This window comes from Diabrotica undecimpunctata, chromosome 6 (genome assembly GCF_040954645.1).
Source record: "Diabrotica undecimpunctata isolate CICGRU chromosome 6, icDiaUnde3, whole genome shotgun sequence".
NCBI lineage: Eukaryota > Metazoa > Arthropoda > Insecta > Coleoptera > Chrysomelidae > Diabrotica > Diabrotica undecimpunctata.
The window spans coordinates 17,417,141-17,440,164 of NC_092808.1; the positions used below are offsets into that span (position 1 = coordinate 17,417,141).

Consider the following 23,024-nt stretch of genomic DNA (forward strand, 5'->3'; position numbering starts at 1 on the left):
AGCAGTGGATAGAAGAGGTTGCATGATGATGATGAGATGACTACTACTTTTATGTTATCATCCTCTATTAGTTTCAGCAACTCAGTTGGTGTATCATCTGGACGACAAGCTTTTCTAATTTTAGCATTATTTATAGCGTGTTCTACCTCGCATTTCATAATTTCTGGGCCGTCAGTACAGTTTTGGTAGAATTCGGCAATATTATTCCTGTCATCTTCAAACAACTCTAATATATACAGCTGCCATTCTTTTCTGATTTCGTGCTCATTTTCAATAATTTTGTTATTATTGCCAACGAGTACAGAGGGAACTCGTTTTGTAAATATGTTATTCATTTCGTTTAGTTTTTTGAGCACATAAGCCGTGTTTAGATATTACATCCTCCATTTCGTCGCACCTTTCTCTCATCCATTTTTCTTTGGCTAATTTTTTAAATTCACTTCACAGTTCTTCTGGATCTTCTAGTTGTTCTCCGATGTTTTTTATTCTATTGTTAAATTCTTTTTTAATGTTATGTTTTATGTTTATATCGTCAAAGTTACGTACATTGGTTTTTGGTTTTTGTCGCTGAATTCATTTTAACCTTAATTTAATATCTGCTACAAGTGGTTGATGATCAGATCCAATATCTGCCCCAGGAAATGAAGTGACTTTTTTGACGGCCTTTCGGAAACTCTCATTTACAAGTATATAGTCTATTTGATTTCTTGAAGATTCACGGTTATTTCCATCATCAAATGGGGCTTTCCAAGTGTATAGTCGTCGCTTGTTTAGTTTATACCAGGTGTTTGCAATGATCATATCATTTTCTTTAAAAAATTCATACAATGTCTGTCCTCGATCGGTAGGTTGTCCTAGATCATGAGGACCTACAGTCTGACTTCGTCGACCTTCCCAAATTTTTGCATTGAAGTCGCCTATAATATATTTTATTCAGTTAGTTAGACGACATAAAAAGAATAGCCGGAACAAATTGGAAGTATGTTGTTCAGGCTAGAGATCGATGGAAGGAGTTGGAAGAGGCCTATGTCCAAAAATGGACGATAGAAGGCTAAGAAGAAGAAGAAGACGATGAAGAAGAAGGTTTTCAGTTATGTGATGTTTATTTCCACGGCGTCGTTATCCACAATAACGATTTTAAATAGAAATTATGTTAATACAAATTTGAAATATTCAAATTTGTTATGCACATAATCACTTAACTATGTCCCTCCGATAAAAAGTTAAAAATATAAACTCTTGGAAATTTTACTGCCGATAGTCTGACAATGAATCTATTTTCGATCAAGCGCAAAATTTTTATTTTTATTTTTACTTGTCTCTTGCAATACAACAAAACTACATTGCAAAACCAAAACATAGCCGGTCGGTCGGTCTTCTATTTCTTCTCAACCTCAACATACACCGACGAATCAAATCAACAATGACGTAACGCTCGACCAACTCGCATTCAGTTCGACCGTCGTGGGGGAACTCGAAAATGAAAACATACGGTTTCTGTATTTGTTGCAGTAGGCTGTGAAAGCCCCTTCCGCAATATAGACGATTGTTTATACCGTTAAGCTCGCTTTGTATTCTCGCGGATTTTTACGCAACTTCGAATCGCGTAAAAATGGCACGAAAGAGGTGAAAAATTCCCTTTGATTTGTATAAGTGGCGAGTGAGAGAATGATTTATAACGGAAAAATATTTTACGGCGATGCCAAAGCCGCCTGCGTAGGAATTTTAGTGTAAAAATGAGATTTTAAATGTGTTTGTTGTTGTATTTATACATTAGGTAATTCATTTAATAAAATGGAAGTAGTCACTGGCAATAAATTAATTAAAAACAGGAAAATTCACTTCACTCGAAGCTCGAAAACTAAAAGTTTAAATAGAAATCATAGTATTAATAACAAAAATAATCGAATATCCAGGTCTAACTCGCTTAGAAGTTCTTTTAAACATAACAATAAAAATGGCACTAAAAACATTGAGGAACTTAACAACTATATAAACAATAACAGGAGAGACGGGCAGAATCAGGAGGAGGTCTGTTTTGGCGAATTCACCAGGTAAGTGAGGTTAGGAGATAGAAAGTGTAGTTGTAGGCTTATGCAACGTGTATATATAGACTTTAACACAGGTAACAATTGGTTGAGATAAGATAACGGATATATTTTAATAAGTAGAACACACGCTGAACAATGATGGATGATACGGTTTATAGTTTGCATTCTAAAGGAGCTACATTTTTGTTTAAGTGAAATTAATTTTATTTTAAAATTAACTCAATGTGATAGATATAAAATATAAGATTTTATTATCATTATTAATTAGATTTTCCTAGTGACATTTCCGTAGATATATTTTCCTTTGGGTTATGTTGATATACAAGTGAATCTTTAGAAATATGTATGTCGAATTTACCTGTCATCACGTATTATTCGATTTTTTTCTTCTACACTCTTCAGGTGTTATATTCACAATTGTTAATGCCCGATTCTCTACACGAATTGTGCAAATATATTAATTTTTATTTTGTTCTGTCTCTGATGCTCATACTCTCAAATCATGAACTTCACTTATTAACTTAAAGAAGTTCTCTATAACTTTTATGTTATAAGTTGTCGAAAATTGTATCAAACGATTTGGTTTGTTTTAAGACTTCGTCGAGAAAGTTATAAGACAGAAATTTGATTTTAAGGAAGCGATACTTGTTCTTTCACCAAAGTTTGTACCAAATCATTATGATAAAGCCAAACATCCAGTGATTTATATTATCATTACTATTACAATAAAGTTCTGATTCGTTTAGGTTTAGTTTGTAAAAGTACGCCTTTACCGTGGCATGTTTAAAAAACATCTAATGAACATAATGTGTAAATTTTTATATTGTGGTAGTATCATTGTGGTAGCTTCCGTACAGCCAAAGGTTCGGTAGACAAAACAGACTGAATTTTAATATAGAGCTTTTTGTTTCGATAGCATACCATTCAATACAAATTTTGTTGTAAGTAAACTGTGTTTACTTAGTGAGTAGAGTAACTTTATTTTATTGTTAACTGAAAATCCAAAGTTTCTTTTTACCTAGATGAAAGTGACTGTATTTGTTCCAGCAACTTTTAGGTGATTTTCGAAGATTTTAACAATAGGACGGATAATAGATAATTACGGGGATTGGTTAAAGCAGATAAAGCAAACTTTGAATCGGGCATACTACACCTAATAGCCCATTCTAGAGCTTTATACATTGCAAACAATTCTGCGGAATATATGGAGCAGTGCTGATTTAACAAAATTGCGGATTCTCAATAAATAAAGAGATTTTACCATTTGGTTCTTGCTGTATGCTGTATGTATCAGTCTCCTTTTGATTATTCGTCGGATGTTCTTTTAAGGATCATTGTTGCTGGTGCTGCTTCAGCAGTTTTTGTTCTTATTTGGTATTTACTACTAATACTCAGTAACATAATATAATAAGTAGTTCATCTCATGGCGGATTTAGAAAACGTGTTTTTTGTTTCTTTGTAACTGCGTTTAAATTTATTTTATTTTATTCGGATTGGCAGCTAACTCCTGTTTTTTCATTTTGTTTTCAATCTCTAGTTTGCACCATATTTGTATTGTTTCTTAAGTAAAGTAGGTAGGTATATATTTTCTATCAGTTTTATGATATTCAATAATCCTTGTCTATTATATACATAGTAGATATATAGCGACTGATAGTCGACTCTATCTAATTAGCCTTCTTCGGTCCATCTTTGGACATAGGCTTCCCCAATCCTTTTCCATTCTTCTCTGTCTGTCGCTATAGTCATCCACCTAGAGCCCACGTGCTTCTTGATATCATCTGCCTATCTCATTTGGGGCCTTCCTCTGCTTCGTTTATATTTCCACGGTCTCCAACTTATAAGAATTTTGTTCCATCGGTCTTCTTTTTGTCTAATATTGTGTCCGGCAAATCTCCATTTCAATTTTGCAACTTCTTGTCTAACATCCCTCACTTTTTTTTCTCTCTTATCCAATCGTTTCTCTTTTTATCCATTAGTCTTATGTGCAACATTTGTCTTTCCATTGCTCTTTGGGTTTTTATGATTTTGTCCCTGTTTGCTTTTGTAAATGTCCACGTTCGGGAACCATAAGTGAGAACAGGGAGTACGCATTGATTGTATACTTTGGTCTTAAGATGTGGATATCTTTTGTTTTTACGAATGTAGCTTAGTTTGCCAAATGCCGCCCATGCCAGTCTAACTCGTCTTTTTATCTCTGCTATTTGGTTTTCTCCGTTAAGTTTTATAGTTTGACCCAGATATATAATCCTGAACTTGTTCTATTTCATCTTGTCCTATCCTCATTGTGATGTCTTTATCTGTAAGTATTTGTTATGATTTTGGTCTTGCATATTAAGGCCTATCTTTCCAGCTTCTTTCATCATTTCAAATAATTCTTCTTTTTTATCGGTTATCAATGTGATGTCATCAGCGTACCTTAGATGGTTCAAGCGTTGTCCACAAATTTTTATACATTTTTCTTCCCGTTCTAATCTTTTAAAAATATCTTCCAGAGCCTGATTGAAAAGTTTCGGTGATATTGTGTCACCCTGTCTCACGCCTCTATTTATTTGTATTGATTTTGTTCCTTCATATACTTTAATTGTTGTTTTGGCTTCCTTATATATATTGGCTATTAGTTCCGTATATCTGTGGTCAATTCTGCTGTTAATCAAAGAACTTTTCACTGCCCAATGTTCGAAACTGTCGAAAGCCTTTTCGAAAGGCTTTCATATAATTTTATTTGTATTAAATACAAAAATATACAAAAAATACGAAATTAATAATTTCATATAAAGATAAAGTCACAAGATATGTTATACTTCTTCGCTGAACTTGCAATATGTTTGGAAAAAAATATTAATTGAAAATTGAAAAAGTTATTCTATTTCTTAACTAACTTAAAAATTGTACAGTGAACCTAGATAAAAAAATTACCTAGGTTCTTATATTCAACGGATTTCAATGATTAGAATTTTATTCAAATGCCGTTTTATATTAGGCTTGGCCATGTCCGTTGTATTTGTAGGGTTTTGCAGACGAAGCTGGTCATTTGGAGCATTTTTTAGTAGTATTTTTCACCCACTATATCGACTTTGTATTAGTTAATACAAAAAAGAATAAATAAAGAATTGCGTCGTAGAATTATAATAAATAAAAATAATCATTGATCCAACACCTTGGACACCACGTCCCTGTTTTCAGTAAATTACGTTGATGGTCAGATTGACCGTTAGCGTTACGCCAACAAGTGGGTGTTTTCATGCTAATTTATTATCGTATATAAATTTTATAGACTTTTCAGTGTTAATCTTTTAAAAAATAGTGAGTGAATATAAACATTTTATTTGCATTTTTGCGTACTACTAATCCTAGTTGTTATTGTATAACAGTTGTGTGGAGTTTAGCAAACTATGTGGTAACAGTTTCAAAAGTTTTAAATAATACAGACAGTAACATCCAAGAAATGAATTAAGTTAAGAAGATTTAAAAGTATATATATAACGAGTTTATTACAGCTGCCGCCGTTTCTCGCAACCTAGCTTCCAACGCTTGCGATCGTTCCAGTCATCTACTTGTAGACCCCTATCTTCCATTGCACCTTTTACTTCTTGTCTCCACGATCTTCTTGATCTTCCCTTTTTCCTGCGGTTGGTGGGGATCCACTGTAACATTCTCTTTGGCCATCGTTGATCATTCATCCTTTCTACATGGCCATACCATTTCAGCCTTTTGCATTCTATAGTTTCCAGGACGCCAATGTCTATGCCCATACGCTCTCTGATTTCAGTATTCCTTATTCTATCTCTTCTAGTGAGTTGGCAACATCTTCTCCAATAATTCATTTCCATTGCTTTTATTTTGGATGTGTCATTTTTATTTATTACCCAAAGCTCTGAACCATATGTAGCAATGCTTTCTATGATACTTTTGTATATCCTAATTTTTGTGTTTCGGGTGATGTGGTTGTTCCAAAGTATACTATTCAGTTGACGTATTGCTGAATTTCCTTGACCAATTCTAGTAGCTATTTCTTTTGTATTCCGACCATTGTTTGTAATGTTTGCACCGAGATATTTATAGCTATCAGTATTTTGAATTTGTTTGCTTCCCAGTTCTAAAAGCTTTCCTTCACCTCCCACTACTACGTACTCTGTTTTTGATGGATTAATTGATAAGCCCCACTTAGTATATTCTTCATCTATTTTTCGTAACATGTAATGGATATCATCTTGATCTTCTGCAAGTATTACTTGGTCATCAGCAAAATGCAAGCTGTACAGTGTATGGTCTCCAATTTTAACACCCATAGGTTCACATTTTCTTTTCCAAATATCCAAAACCCCCTCCAAATAAATCTTAAAGAGTGTAGGTGCAGTGCAGCAGCCTTGGCGAAGTCCTTTGGTCACTTTTATCTTTTTTTCCACTTTTTGTCCAATCTTTATTACACTCGTTATATCATCGTACAACTCCCTTACAGCATTAATGTAAATCGGTGGAATATTCTTGTCTTCTAGCACCTGCCATAGCTTGGCTAATGGGACATTGTCATACGCTTTTTGAAGATCAAAAAATACCATGTGTGTCTCCATATTATGTTCCAAACGCTTTTCTATTGTTTGTTTTAGGCAGAACACATTGTCTATACAAGAACGACCAGTACGAAAGCCACTCTGATCTTCAGCGTCTTCCCAACAATCTTCAATTCGGCTTTTAATTATCTTCCCGTAGACTCTACAGATTGAGTTAGTTACACTAAGCCCTCGGTAGTTCTTACAATCTTTTCTGTCGCCTTTATTCTGTCGACAGATTTAAAAGTAAATACCCAAAATAATCAAAATTTTTCAAACCATTGTAATCCAAAATGCCAAAAGGAAGTTTATAAATCCGAGTGCCTTACAGTATGAGAAGCAAGAAGTGAATTTTTGTGTGTTGACTTTTATATTATTGTACATACAGTTGGTTGTTTAAAAACTGGTCTACAGGAATCCAAGCGCCTTCTAAACGTCATGGTACGAATAATTTTTTTTGAAGAACAAACATTAATTCGCGAGCAATTTCCTCAACAAACTAAGCAATTCTGCAAAATTGACTGTACATGAGCAAAATACTAAAGTTTTAAGATATCTAGAGAGACAAAATTCCCAAGTTGCCATAGAACATAACAGTGCACAGACAATCTTCCCACTACATAATCAACGTGAGAGCTCCAAGACAAATTAGAATCCAGGTAAACACCTAACAACTTAGTGGAGTGGCTATTTACTACTGACCCATTGTCAAGTTTTACTAATGGACTCATCTGCATAGTAGAAGGTGAAAAGGTTACCATATTGGTCTTTGATTCATTTAAGATTAGGGCATTATTTAAACAGTAATGAGTCATACTTTTTACAAGACAGTTTGCTTTTTGTACTACATGAAAAAAATTATTGGAATTTAGTGCAACTGTGGTATCGTCAGCAAATTGAGTGACATAACAGCCTGATTGCTGTTCAACGTTTTCTACTCGAACACTTATTGCATCAGAAAAATTATCTAATGGATTCCGAACCAAACATGTTGAGCTATCGTTTATCAGTTGATTTAAATCATTGACGAAAATCAAAAATAAAAGAGGGCCAATAATACTTCCCTGTGGAACTCCGGAGAGAACACTTTCTTCTGAAGAAAATATTATATTCCCATTCACATTGACCTTAATTTTTTGAAACCTTTTCGATGAAAACGTGTGGATTCACTTTAACGCAGTTCCTCTAATACCACTATGATAAAGTTTTTCCAGCAGTATTGGATGATTTACAGTTTCAAAAGCTCGTTCTAAGTCAAAAAACAAACAGATAACTTTATTACCCTTATCAAAGTTCGATAAAATATGATTGCACAGAGCTAGTAGTGCATCTTGCACACTTATACCTTCACGGAAACCAAATTGAGACTTTTCTATAATGTTGTGCTTGTTAATATACGAGAGGAGACGTGTATGAAATGCCTTCTCATATATTTTTGAAAACACAGATAAAAGTGATAGGCCTCGATAGTTATCAAATTTTGATTTGTCACCTTTTTTATGTATAGGCACAACTAAAGCAGTATTTAGAATTTGAGGAAAAATCCCTTCCTGAAATGAAAGGTTGACTAGAAATGTTAATTGTTTATATATGTTATGACATACATGTGTTAACATAGAATACGGGACCTCATCCAGTCCAGCCGAGGATTTTTTTGAGGTATCTTTAATTATACTTTTTATTTCTTCATCACTAGACTTCGGCAAATATGCATATTGCATATTTTGCATATTGTGCATATTTTATGCAAATATTTCATATTTTGGCATATTTGTATAAAAGTTTGCATAAAGTGCATAAAAGTTCAGATTTTTATACTGTATTTGAAAATTTTTAAACATACCAATTTATTTCAATTCTTGTATAAAATTTTGTAGTCATTTTAATCAAGAAATGATCTAAGTACGTAATCTCTACAGGTACAAAACATTTACAATTTCAAAGAAGATCAATTTAAGTAGCCCTCAATATTCTTAGAAAGTCTCGGTCACTGAGGCATTCAGTTATTGGATAATCACTAAGGGTTCGCTCATTTGCATTTTATGATCTAATCCCCAAATCTATCTACAATTTATTGTATCTTAACAGCAGGTAAACAGCTAATAGTTTTGTTCCTAATTTAGGGATTTTCCAAAATCTCCCAGTTTATTGAATTAGGTACCTAAACATTTCTAATTTGATGCTCAGATTTGTAAATCATTTTTGTTTTGATATTCAAAGCGTAAACACTCGTTGTGCGTAACAAAAAGGAAGATTGTGATTTTATAATGCCTAAAACAACCAGTGCTTCAACTTGGATTAAACCTTATAAAGAGCTGTCTATGGACATGGGAAAAATCTACTGTTCAGTCTGTGGCAAAATTGTAAGTATCTAATATTTTCTATTAAATATCTAATATTTCATACATACAGGGTGTTTCCAAATGACACTTACAACGTTTGACTGTAGATACTTCTCGAAAAATTGAACAAAACGATATAGTTAATAAGGGGTCAAACTTATTTACTTTTCGAGATACAGGGTGTTAAAATTAAAAAAAATTAAATTCTTTTAGTTAATAACAACAATAACTTTAAAACCAATAAACGTATTTACTTGAAATTTAGTACTCGTAGGTTGTTTTTAAATGAAAAATAGCTTCCTTTAGTGAGAAAAAATTGTCCATGGTACAAAACAATGGTGTGTATTTAGAAAAATTTTTCACCTTTACTTTTTTTTATAAAGTCAGCTATTCTAAAACACAATTATTTTTATTGTAATTGAATTAACAAAAAAAAAAACTTTTGTTGAATTTTAAAATAAGTTATATGATGTACTAATGGTTAGTAACAAAAACTAATTTGTGGATTAATACTGCATTTAAAACACTTAGCGAGTATTTTTTTTCCAAACCAGTTATTTGATTAACCAAAAACACCTTGTATATTTTTATATTTTAAAGGTTGGGTTAAAATAAAGGTTTTTATTTTTATTTATAGATAGCATGTGAGAAGAAATTTCAGATAGACCAACATGTGAGAACTGCTTCACACATTGCAAAAAAAGGAAAAATAGGAGGAAAACATCACACTTCAATGGCTAAATGTTTCCAATCTACTTCAAAAAAATTAGATGAGCAAGAAACTTTTAATGAAGACTTGTGTCGCGCATTAGTGTCTGCAAACATACCGCTTTCAAAATTAGCAAATGTAAATTTTAGTTCGTTTCTAAAAAAATATTGCAAACTTAATGTTCCAAGTGATCGGTCTCTAAGAAGAAATAATGTGAACGGGCTATACTCGTCGGTGTTAATTGATATTAAGGAAGAAATTGCAGATAATTATTTTTACATATCTGTAGACGAAACCACTGATTCCTCAGGAAAGTATATTGCTCATTTATTGATTGGTGTTCTTAAAGAAGATACCTTACCAAAATCTCATCTTATTTCATGCCAGCAACTTGAGAAAACAAATGCTTTAACAATTTCGCGTTTTATACAAGAAACATAGCAACTTTTTTTCTTCCGACAACTATGCCTTCTAATAAATTACTGCTTATTTTATCGGATGCTGCTCCTTATATGGTGAAAGCAGGACAAAATTTAAAAATATTTTTCCCAGATTTAATACATGTTACTTGTGTAGCGCATGGATTAAACAGAGTTGCAGAGGAAATACGAAAAAAGTTTCCTCTTGTAAATACCATGATATCCAGTGTCAAAAAAGTATTTCTTAAATCTCCTATAAGAATTCAACTTTATAAAGAAATGCTACCTAACATTCCTCTTCCACCACAACCTATTTTAACGCGATGGGGAACATGGTTAGAAGCAGCTAATTTTTATGCAGATCATTTTGTTAAAATAAAGAACATGATTGATACGTCAGATGAAAGCTCCCAATATCTTTTGGATTCTAAACAAACTTTTCAGAGTAACTTGCTTCAACAAGAACTTTCATTTATAAAATCAAATTTTAGTTTTGTTCAAAAAACAATTACTCAGTTAGAATCACCAAAACTGTCATTGTTCGAAAGTACAGCATTAATAAAAGAATTTGCGTCATGTTGTCGGAACGTTAGAGGTAATATTGGAAAAGATATTTTAAAAAAATTTGAAGCTACTATGGAAAAAAATAAAGGTTACCATATTCTTTCTGAAGTAGTCAGTGTTCTAGCTGGAAATATTTCGGAAACAATTAATTTAGAACCAAATGTTTTGGTTAGTTTGAAAAATGCTCATGTTACATCAGTTGATGTTGAACGAAGTTTTTCCATATAAATATATGTACTCAGACAGAAGCCACAAGTTTTTGTTAGAAAATTTTGAACACCACTTGGTCATTTATTGTTACCATAATTCTAAATAAGTTTATTCATACTTAAAAATGATGTAGTTACTTAAAATAAATGTAAATCTTAATGAATAGTAGGAAATATTTAGTTATGTACACTTTTTTTTTTAAATAAAATTGTTACTATTTTACGATTTTTTTATTTATTTGTATGCATATTTTGTAAAATATTTGCATATTTTCGGGTAAACACGTGCATATTTATGCGCATATTTTCTACATTTTTATTTGCATATTTGCCGAAGTCTATTTATCACTAACAGGGTAAAGGAAAAGGGATTGTATAGGCGAAGAAAGATTCTTAGAATTATAGTCAGGTGAAGTTTGACTAATTAAATTTGATCAATGATGATTGTTTGCAATGGATCCAAGCACATCACTCGTCTTACAAAGATTTAAATTCAATTTAATTTATTTTTAAGAATAATAACTATTTTTGGAATTTGAAATCAATTCTATCTTGTAGGAAATTTAATTGCAAGACTTTTTTGTCTGTACAAAATTATCCCAAAATGCATAGCTGCCGAGATAAGGCAACTAAATAGATAAAAAAAAATAGCCTACCTTTTGAAGTGCCCGTATAGTGAAATTATCATTTCTAAAATATTTCTAAGCGATTAAAGCAAAAAAATATTATCATATACGATTTACTCAACCCAAAATAGATACCGCTTGGTCTAAAAGTTAAGCCCACTTTTGAGAACTTGCGCATAGTGAAATTATGATTTCTAGTACCACTTAAAACCGATTATTATGTAAAAAAACTACGTTTATATACGTCTCACCCAACTCAAAACATATACCGCCTGATCTATAAAGAGAGTAAATAAATAACACAAACGGTTAAATATCTAGTGGAGAAATGCTCGATCAGATCCTACAGTGGCAATCCGTCCGATTTTTTAGTTGTTACCATAGAGTCAATTGAATATATTTGTCAACTAAACGTTTGTTTGTAAAAATTAATTATTGTTATTTATTCTTTGTAAATATTACATTGACGAGTACTGGGATCGACTAAAACATTGTCTACTGGAACCCTGTAAAGAAATACTAAAGACTTCCGCAAGGAGAATGGATGAATGACGTGATACTCAATATGATGGAACAACGGAGACAATTTAAAAACAAAGACAACAGTAAATACAGAGAGGTAAACCACTAGATAAGGAAGATGATAAAGCAGGCAAAAGAAAAAAGCTCTTTAGGGTGAAACAGCTGGAATAAAGGTAAATGTAGTTCCCATTAATAACTTTAGATATGCGGACGACACTGTGATCTTAGCCGAAAATATTGAAGATTTTCAGAGATTGGTGACCAGAATAGCGGAGTATGGAAAAGAGTATGGTGTAACAGTGAACGTCAATAAGATAAAATTTATGAAAATATCCAGAATCTTTTAATAAACGGAACCAACGTCGAACAAGTGGACAAATATGCATATCTGGGAACAATGATTAACTCCACAAATGATTACATTCAGGAGATTAAAATCAGAATAGAAAAGGCTAGAGCAAATTTCAAAAAAATGAGAAGACTATGTACAAGGGATTTAAAATTGGAACTAAGAGTTAGGTTGGTGAGGCACTATGGTTTTTTCGACTTTGTTTTATGGAATGGAATCTTGGACCTTGAATGCGACATCAATGAAAAAACTGGAATCATTCGAGCTGTGGGTGTATAGAAGAATTCTGAAAATATGAATATAGATGAATAAAGAAATAGAAATTTTAAATACAATTAAAATAAGAAAATTGGAATATCTTAAACATATTACACGTGGAGAGAAATACACCTTGCTCCAACTGATTATGCTGGGAAAGATCCAAGGAAAGAGAAGCATAGGGAGGCGCAGAATGTCAAGGCTGCGCAATCTGAGAAAGTGAACAAATGAATCAAATGAACTTTTCAGAGCAGCCGTCTCAAAAGTCTAAATACCTATGATGATTGCCGACCTCCGCCGCTGAGATGGCACTTGATGAAGAATTCTTTGTAATACCATATAATGATAATAATAATAGCCATACGCTAACTAAATAAATAAATATAAAGAAAGTAAACTATTTTCTCCATTTCCATTTAAATACTCTTCGCTAAAAAAATTTGATTTGCTTTCTTGGTTATTTTTTAATGCATTCTTCCTATGTGTGAGATGTTATTATAACTAAAAACAAATAATCTGCTTCAGATTATTATTACTGTTATATATGAATATATTTAATAAAAATAAAATGCTTCAGCTTTATATTGCAATTACATTTTGATCTAATACATTCTAGTTTATATTGCCTGTCGACTTTTTCTCAAACACTTAATTATGCGTATCATTTGCCATTCTCTCGTAGTGGTGGTCATTTTTCCAGAGTGAGATCATATCCTAATAAATACAAAATGCGCACAAAACTATTATAATCGTATTGTAATTTCTGAATTACACAAAACTTGCAGATGTATTTGTGTATTATTTTATTATTATGTAAGTGCTTTGAGTTTTGAGTTTCTTCGATAAAATCGTGTGTAAGTATGTTAACCGCTATTTAATCATTCAGTTCGTTTAATGTTTTTTAATTATTTAAAGGATTATGTGTCCCAAAAACTAGTTCTAGATACATTACAGAAGTAATAGTTTTCAATTACTTTTTTTTAAAACTACTCTTTTACATCAAAAGGATAAATTTTCTTTGATATATTCCTATCTATACGTGAGATAAAGTTTTATACATTTGGTCGCTAATAGTATTTGTCTTATGCCTTTATGCTTTATTCATTTAAATGATTTAATATTTGTCAAATTAACTAACAGTTTATTTGTAAGAATATATTTTAATAGTAAATTAAGTAATTTTGATAAAATAAAAATTTTGAAATCGACAAACTGTCAACTAAAGAGTCTGCTAAGAGCTTAATCAGTTTCGGACTAAGGTTAAACAGGCCCCTAGGCGGGCCTGTATTTCAGTCATTACACATACTAGCGTTTGGTAGTTTCATTTTAAAGCATAAAAGATGTAGTTCTACTTAATTATCGGATTCCAAGAAAAAAAAACGAAAAAATAATATAGATGTACAAAAATTAAATAAACATAATTTATTAAAACAAACAATAATACTTAAACAAATATGCCCAAATTGATTAGTTATATTGCTTGTTTTCTCACTATTAATTTTGCAATCTCGTCAGTTCTTCTTCTTCTTCTAATGCCGTCTCCACTAATGAAGGTTGGCTATAACCATTTCAAATTCGTCTCTATCTTCTGCTTTTCTTAAGAGCGTTTGTGTGTTTAACCCGGTCCAGTTACGAATGTTTTTCAACCAGGATATTTGTCGTCTACCAGGAGGCCTTTTTCCTTCGATTTTACCTTTCATAATCAGCTGCAACAACTCGTACTTATCATTTGTAAGTATGTGCCCCAAATATGCTGTCTTTCGCCTTTTAATGGTGGTCAAAAGTTGTCAATTAATCCAGCTACAGAGTCTCAGATCGTAGAATGGGACATAGGACTCCCTGGGTACAGGAGACCTTATAAGGCACCAGGATGAAATTTTTCTCACGAACAGTTAGATGTAGGAAAATTCTGAGTATGGCAGAAGAACGAGCGGCCAATTTTATGTAGGAAATGTCCATTCGCTTGACTCTCGGACCAAAATTGACGCCAACATAGCCGATTAACAAAATTTGATAAAAATCCAATGGTCTACAGTTGTTTCGATTTTCCGGCAAAACGGTGCATAGTTTCTAGCCACATATTACTTTCTTTTTAAACTGCAAGTCACCTTTAATCGAAATAATTCAAATTTGAGACAAAATATACACTTTTAATTTTCTCGAAATTTTCAGCCAATACATACATCCAAGTGGAAATTTTTCTCACGAACAGTTAGATTTAGGAAAATTCTGAGTATGGCAGAAGAACGAGCGGCCAATTTTATGTAGGAAATGTCCATTCGCTTGACTCTCGGACCAAAATTGACGCCAACATAGCCGATTAACGAAATTTGATAAAAATCCAATGGTCTACAGTTGTTTCGATTTTCCGGCAAAACGGTGCATAATTTCTAGCCACATGTTACTTTCTTTTTAAACAGCAAGTCATCCTTAATCGAAATAATTCAAATTTCAAACAAAATATTCACTTTTAATTTTCACGAAATTTTCAGCAAATACAGATATTCAAGTGGAAATTTTTCTCACGAACCGTTAGATGTAGGAAAATTCTGATTATGGCAGAAGAACGAGCGGCCAATTTTATGTAGGAAATGTGTATTCGCTTGACTCTCGGACCAAAATTGATGCCAATATAGTCGATTAACCAAATTTGATAAAAATCCAAGGATACCCCTTGGAAAATTTTTTCCAAATTTTTCAAAAAAAAAAGTTTTGTTTGTTTTGGTACATGCACTTGGTCCAGCTTATTCCAAACATGTGTTTTTTTCTGATCCCTTAACCCCAGTTTGCTGGAAAAGAGGAAAAATCGAATTAAAAAATTTACAGTATTTTCGATTTTCCGGCAAAACGGTACATACTTTTTAGCCACATGTTTAGATTTTTTTAATCAGCAAGTCACCCTTAATCGAAATAATTCAAATTTCAAACAAAATATACACTTTTAATTTTCTCGAAATTTTCAGCCAATACATACATCCAAGTGGAAATTTTTCTCACGAACAGTTAGATGTAGGAAAATTTCTGAGTAAATCAAAAGAACAAGCGGCCAATTTTATGTAGGACATGTGTATTCGCTTGACTCTCGGACCAAAATTGACGCCAATATAGCCGATTAGCGAAATTTGATAAAAATTCAATGGTCTACAGTTTTTTCGATTTTCCTGCAAAACGGTTCATAATTTCTAGCCACATGTTTATTTTTTTTAAACAGCAAGTCACCCTTAATCGAAATAATTCAAATTTCAAACAAAATATTCACTTTTAATTTTCACGAAATTTTCAGCAAATACAGATATCCAAGTGGAAATTCCAAGTACTTAGTAGATTAACAAATAAAATATTAAGAGTATGCCTAAAAAAAGAGTAGTAAAAATATAAAGACAAAAATCCGAAACTGAGTTTCGGATTTTTGTCTTTATATTTTTGACTGAAACCGGGGAATAATCCGTAGGATAAACAGGCATATATGGCCTTTGGAAACCAATAAGAAGAAAGAAGATTTAAGAAAAGAACCTTTTCCCGTTATGAACTGTCCAATCTAGATATCTTCTTGCAATCTCTAGTCTGTACTGTTTATTTTGCCAAGAAGTTTCTACATTTCAAAAACGCAGGTTTTTGAAAAGAGATATGGTTTTCTGGCGGTCTGCTTCAGACTGTTCTTGAATAAACATTAGAACCAATTCGTACCATATAGTTTGGTCATTCTTTTTTGTACGCTTCTGCTTTAGTCTACTGCTAATTTTTTTTCTCCTTTATTTTTTTTTAATTCGTTGGCCACCACTTTATTCTCAAACTTCTTTCCTAAGGATTTTACAAAGATTTCAATAGCAGTATCTCTAATAATACTCGCCATATTCCTCCAAATTTTGTAAGAACTTGTTTTTATACTCCAGTACATTTTTTCTACTATTTTTGATCTGAACAGACCTTCTTTCTTATCGTTTTACACACACCACATGATTTTTTGTGGTTTTCTCTGATATTTTGATTTAGTTTCGCATTTTACTTCATTGTACATCAGAAGCAACTTATCTTATTAGCTCACAGTCTCAATAACTATTACCTTCCAGTATTACATTCACGCATATATTTTTTTCTCGTCACGAAATATCTATTTGGAAGTGATTTTGGCCAGTTCTGAGAAATTAATTAAAAAAAAAGACATAGTTTTCCTCCTATATTCTCTTACATTCTTATATAGGCATGAAAAATGGGTCATTTAAAATAAATAATTAAATTTTTAAAGTTCTAACTATTGCGCTAAAAAAGTTATGAACGTTTAAAAATTTTGCATATTTATTAATTTTTCCTTTCTAGTGACGCCCCCTTGCGGAAGAAAAGACGGTTCGACGTGATTTTAAAATCGCATAAAAATAAATGCCAATTTTCAAAACGCCTGTCTTGTAGGAAATGTATTTTATTGTGTTTTTGAAGCGAAGTTCCTATATTGTCGCTGTATTACTTGTTTCTCTGTAGTAAAATGCTGAGGCTAAGCGTCACGAGACTAGTGTCATGGGTAGCGTCACGAAATAGCAATTCTTCACATCGATTCACTACTCTCGATCAATTCGTTTCTAGTCATCACATATTTATTCTAAGTATGTTTAAATTAAAAACTGCATGAAAACAACTAAGTGACAAAATACAGACATTAAATGAGAAGTAAAAAATTAAAAGAATATCTATCAATAAAAGATTCGATTCGTAACGATTGTCAAAATTTAAAAGTCATAAATGCCATCCAATTAATAACAATATTGAATCATATGTTTAAATTGGTATGACATTTCTTGTATTAAAATAATTTCATATAAATATAATTATTATTTTTGAACATTTTATTTAGTTTATATAATAATTAAATTTACTATCAAACAATATTTATTTATATTTTAATATTAATTTAATATTTTTTCCAAATTTGACAGGTCTGTCAGAAGTTAACACGTGCGCTTTGTTATTGCGACAACGAATATTTTACTGTGCAAGTAGAAGTACGAAAGTAAATTGGTCTAATTATTATGCCAATAAAAAGGGTCTACTGTTAGTATGACATCTGAACTAAAATTATTTCAGTTAATAGATGTTCAGATAGACGCAAAATTTATTGTAAAATTTAATCCGAAAATAACAAAAATTTTTACGCAAACGCTCATTTTTACGCAAATGTGTTCATCAGACATTTGGGTTGGATTTTGGTGAAATGTATACACCAAAGAGGCGTGCCGGGTTTCTTTGGTATTACAGTTTTTTATTACTTTATTAGGTACTACAACTGTAATAAAAATAAATGTACTATTTTTAATATAAATGAAAAGAAATTGTCAGAACGATGGTTCAGAAACCAGAAAAAGAATCTATATAATATTTCACTTTGTTAGTTTTAAATATTTGTTTGCTTTTAGTGGATGTACCCTTAAAAGTTCCGAAAGTAACGGGTATAACATACCGGCTATTGATAGTTAAAGTACTGAGTCGTTACAGATATTAAAAAGCAACGAAAATTTACATACAGTTTCATATATCGCCGACTGATTTTGGTTTTAAAAACCGTCCGTATAGAGGTTTCCGGTGAAGAGAGGTGTCCGTTAAGAGAGAGTTTAGTGTAGTGTATTTGTTTATTGAAGCCAAAAATGCCGAGACGTGTTTTAGATGTAGACAACTTTATATTTAATGTACTTTCTTATTTTACTGCTGAGAAAACAAACGGGGACCCTTTGCGACCTGTTCAGTCCGTACATAAACGTGTGTGTGATGCACTCTGTATTAGTGAAACAAAACTAAAGTTGGTTTTGCAAGAAGCAAAAAAAAATGGACAAAGTGAACAAAATGTCGCACAATATAAATCTCGCCTACAACCAAAGACTATAGATCTTCCCGAAGGTTGCAAATTTCAAATCCGTGAGACAATATATAAAATCCGCGAAAAGAAAGAACATGTTTCTTTAGATTCACTGCTACAAAAATTAAAAGACAGAAATATATTTGAAATTTCCAGAACAAGTCTCTGGAGAGTTTTAAGACAGATTGGTTTTAAGTTCAAAAAGGAAGACAATAGAAAGGCTTTGCGTGAAAGAGCTAGTGTCGTTTACAAAAGAATAGAATTTTTAAGAAATTATAACAAATTTAAAAAAGAATGTTCTTCCTTCGTTTATTTACACGAAACATGGATTTTTGCTAAAGGCGGTATCAAACGAATTTGGCAGTACGAGAGCATAAAATCCATAAAACACATCGATAACGAGGGAAAGAGATATATTATAGTGCATGCAGGTGAAAAACATGGTTTTATTAAGGAAGCAGATCTTGTGTTTTCATCAAAATCAAAATCAGCCGATTATCATGACAATATAAATATGGAGATGTTTGTGAAATGGTTGAAAGAAAAACTGTTGCCAAGTTTACATGAACCACCCGTTATAGTACTGGATAATGCTGCGTACCATTCGGAAATTTTAAATAAGCAACCAACAAACACCTGGATCGTAGATAAAATAAAAGAATGGTTAACGAATAAAAATATTACATTTCCTCAATACTGTTTTAAGGCTCAATTACTAACGTTAGCTAAAAGTGATGCACAACCAAACATATACATATGTATAGTAGACGAAATTATACATTTGCTTTGGACATCGTGTGTTAAGACTACCGCCCTGTCATTGCCAATTCAATCCAATTGAATATATTTGGGGGATATGCAAAACATATTATGATAACCATATTGGATACAAGGGTTACAGTGACGAGGCAGTCTTGGAAACACGGCAACAAACATTGGATATTGCCACTCCTGAAATTTGGGGAAAAAGTGTAAAAAAATGTGAAGACTTAATAGAAGAATGGTGGATCCGTGAAGGTCGCATCGAAGCAGTTAATCCTGTTATAATTTACCATCCGAATGAGGATAGCGACGACAGTGATTATGGCTGTGAATCTGATGGTTGATGATAGTTTTAAGAGATTGGGAGAATAAGTAAGTTTTTTTTGTTTTTTTTTTTAATACTAATTGAATATTCGACTAAATAAAGTACACTATTTAATCACTTAAGTATTGTTACACTTCATTTAATTCATTTAATTCAAAAACTAACTTGTTTACAATACTAAACTAAATGATATTAATTATATAATTCAAAATCTGAATTACAACTGTTCTATAAACTATCAACTCTATATTTATATCATGACTTCATATCTAAGGTTTATATCTGCCATAACAGTATTTTAAAAATGTAAAAAATTTACTATTGTACAGTTCAGCACATTGGACCATTTAAGTCGACACCTTAAACCGAATTTAAAACAGTCGTATATTGGTGGAATGGAGTATACTACATCGCCTACTGTATCATATGTTTTTATGGAAATTTTTTTTCTCTAATTGACATTTTCGAGAAAAGTGGGAAAATGTGAAAAAAATGTCTCATCCATGTTAGTTTCTTTAAAACGGATAGTTTGTTCCAAGATTACTCCTTATTAGTGTTCGTGTAGTAGATGAATTTATTTTTTTATACCGTCAATTACTGACATACTATTCGCGTAAATTTCTGACATTTAACTCGACATTTCTATTCGTCAGATATTAGAATATCACAGTGTCAAAATTAACGCCAAAATAAAATTCTATAATGAATATCGTACGTAACTTTAACATATTTAAACATTTTCTTTATGATAAAGATGTTTTGTTTAGTAGTTGCTTTAAAAAAGCATATTGTAATGATTCGTTTAAAATAAGAGGAAATGCCTTTGAGAATGATTTTGTCAGAAAGCAAACTGCTGAACAACTTGAAAAACTACAAAAGCAGTTAAAGAGGGAGAAAAATGTACGTATTAACAAAAATGAAGCTAACCAAAATAACACTATTGTAGATGATAAATCTAACGTCAACAATACCAAGACGTAACATATAAAACATTTAAATTTTTTTACAAAAATCTAATGTAGTCAAGGTTGTTCCTTGTTGTGTATTTTGTAATTTTAAATTGACTCTGTAGTTGTATAAAATTAAGAAATAAAATACCCTTGTTGCGTGTAAAAAACTACACCACGTGTGTTTAGTACAAGTTTTTTTTTTATTTAATTTAACGTGCTTGTGACAGCTTCGGCCATTAGCACGAGGCACCGTGGCTACAACTATATATAAGGTACAATTACATGCTGTGATGACTTGACTCTGGTTCGATAATATATCTGTGATGTCGCCCTTCATGCCCAGTTCTTGGCGTCGTTTATTGTAATGAGGGCAGTCCACAACGATGTGTAGAACGCTTAGTGGAGATTGGCAATAGTGACAGATTGGCTTAGGTGTAGAATTCATTAGGTGACCATGTGTAAATCTGGTGTGATGGATACGTAATCTTCTAGCAACAACCATCTCATTTCTAGTTATACCAGGGATAACGAACCGCTCAATCGTCTGATCTATTTGGTGTAAAAATGTAGTGGATTGTTTCCAATGATTCTGCCAGTAATTTCGTATGAGTTTCTTAATACTAGTTTTTAGCTCACTGGCAATTTGTATGTTATGTGGTGTACAATTGGATACAGCAGCTTCTTTGGCAAAGCGATCGGCGTTGTCGTTACCCATAATACCGATGTGGGAGGGAATCCATATGATAGTGATATGGATGTCGTGGATGATAAGATTTTGGTTAGTGTCATGGATTTTTTCTACAAGAGGGTGATTAGTAAATAGATTATGGATGGATTGGATAGAGGCAAGGGAGTCTGTACAGATGGCAATATGTTGATTTTGTGCTGTACAGAGTTTGAAGGCTTGGTAAATAGCATACAGTTCACCAGTGTGAACACTGCATGTGGCAGGTATTTGACATGAACTAACGACTGTTTCCGTAGTGGTAACCGCATAACCAACCCCCGTTTTGCTCTTTGATGCGTCAGTGTAGAGTACCCGATCAAATGTCTTAAAATTAAGAATTTCTAATAAGGATTTCTTAATCAAATCCTGGTTGGTTTCTGCCTTACTAAACTTTGTAAGTGACACATTAAATTTCGGTAAAGTTTTGGTCCAAGGAGAATTCTGCGGGATCGGGAGAGGGTTAGTTAGGGATAAATTTATATGTGGTATTAAAGTTGGAAGTAGGAGGGCGATAGTGTGTATGCGTGGAGCAGGAGGGTGAGTACCAGTATAGTTGGGTAATGTCAACAGTGTGTGTACTGGATTAGAAAGGTTAGCTGAAGTAGAGGCAGCATAAGAAAGGAGGAGATATTGGCGCCTAAGCCAAAGAGGGGGTTCGTTGGCTTCGCGGTAGAGGCTCTCAGCTGGATTGCTACGAAAAGCTCCTAAACAGGCGGATAGCAGTATTATGCACTGAATTAAGGGTTTGTAAGGATGTTTTGGATGCTGGAATATATATAAAGCTGCCGTAATCGAGTTTAGAGCGAATAAGAGACCTATATACTTTTAATAGTGTACATTCGCTAGCGTCCCATTGGTAGTGGGAAAGTGTTTTGATAATATTTAAACGTTTTAGGCACTCTGCTCTAGTTTCCTGAATATGTTGTTTCCAAGAAAGCCGAGAGTCGAATATTAGTCCTAGAATTTTGCGGTGATCGACGACTGGGAGAGGGTGGTTATTCACTAAGATTTTAGGGGCAGTGGAGAGTGTTTTTCTGGTGAATTTAATGAGTTGTGATTTTGTAGATGAGAGGGACAGGCCGATGGCAGTCAATCTGTTTTGTAATAAGTCCACTGATGTTTGGAGAAGTTTGCAAGTAGTAGTGGTCGCAACACCATGGCAATAAATTACAAGATCATCAGCATATGTAGTAAATTTGATTGGGGAGGGAAGACTGTGGCATATATGGTTAATTGATAAAATAAACAATGTGGGGCTTAATACAGAGCCCTAAGGGACTCCGTCTTGTTGGATGTGGGGTGATAATAGGCAACCATTTACAGAGACTCTGAAGGATCTAGAGCTAAGAAAGTGCTTGATGAATTTAAAAATATTACCATTAAGGCCGTATAATAATAGTTTATCGAGAATAATCTGTCTAGGTATTTTATCGAAGGCAGCTTCAATATCAAAAATGCAGGCAATCACTTCTTGACTGTTATTAATAGCTTCGGCGATGTGGGTATGAAGGAGGACGAGGTTATCGCTTGTGGAACGATGTCGGCGAAAACCAGATTGTTCTTTAGGTAAAATTTGGTGTTTGTCAATAAACCATAAAAGACGTCTGTTTATCATCTTTTCCATTAATTTGCACGTGGTGCAAGTGAGAGAAATCGGTCTATAGGACTGAGGAAAGATTGGTGTTTGGCCATGTTATAGAACAGGTATAATTACGGATGTGTTCCATTGAGTAGGAAATATTTGAGAAGACCAGATAGAGTTATATATGTCTAACAGGAAAGTGAGGCAGCGGTTGGGTAAAGTACAAGTTTTAAT

At 32.6% G+C, this 23,024-nt stretch overlaps 1 protein-coding gene across 6 annotated transcripts in view; it reads left to right on the top strand.

Moving 5' to 3' along the window:
• raw (NDT-like domain-containg protein raw) overlaps positions 1 to 23,024 on the top strand; it is a 410,674-nt gene that overhangs the window by 136,126 nt on the left and 251,524 nt on the right. Inside the window, exon 1 of one of the 6 annotated variants that reach the window (XM_072534340.1) lies at positions 1,498 to 2,054. The exons of 3 other annotated variants lie outside the window; for them this stretch is intronic. In XM_072534340.1, the coding sequence (XP_072390441.1) occupies positions 1,795 to 2,054 (260 nt within the window). In that variant the 5' untranslated portion in view covers positions 1,498 to 1,794. Of the gene's footprint in view, positions 1 to 1,497; positions 2,055 to 23,024 lie in introns of those variants that run through there. 2 more of the 6 variants (XM_072534337.1, XM_072534339.1) reach the window with 2 other exon arrangements.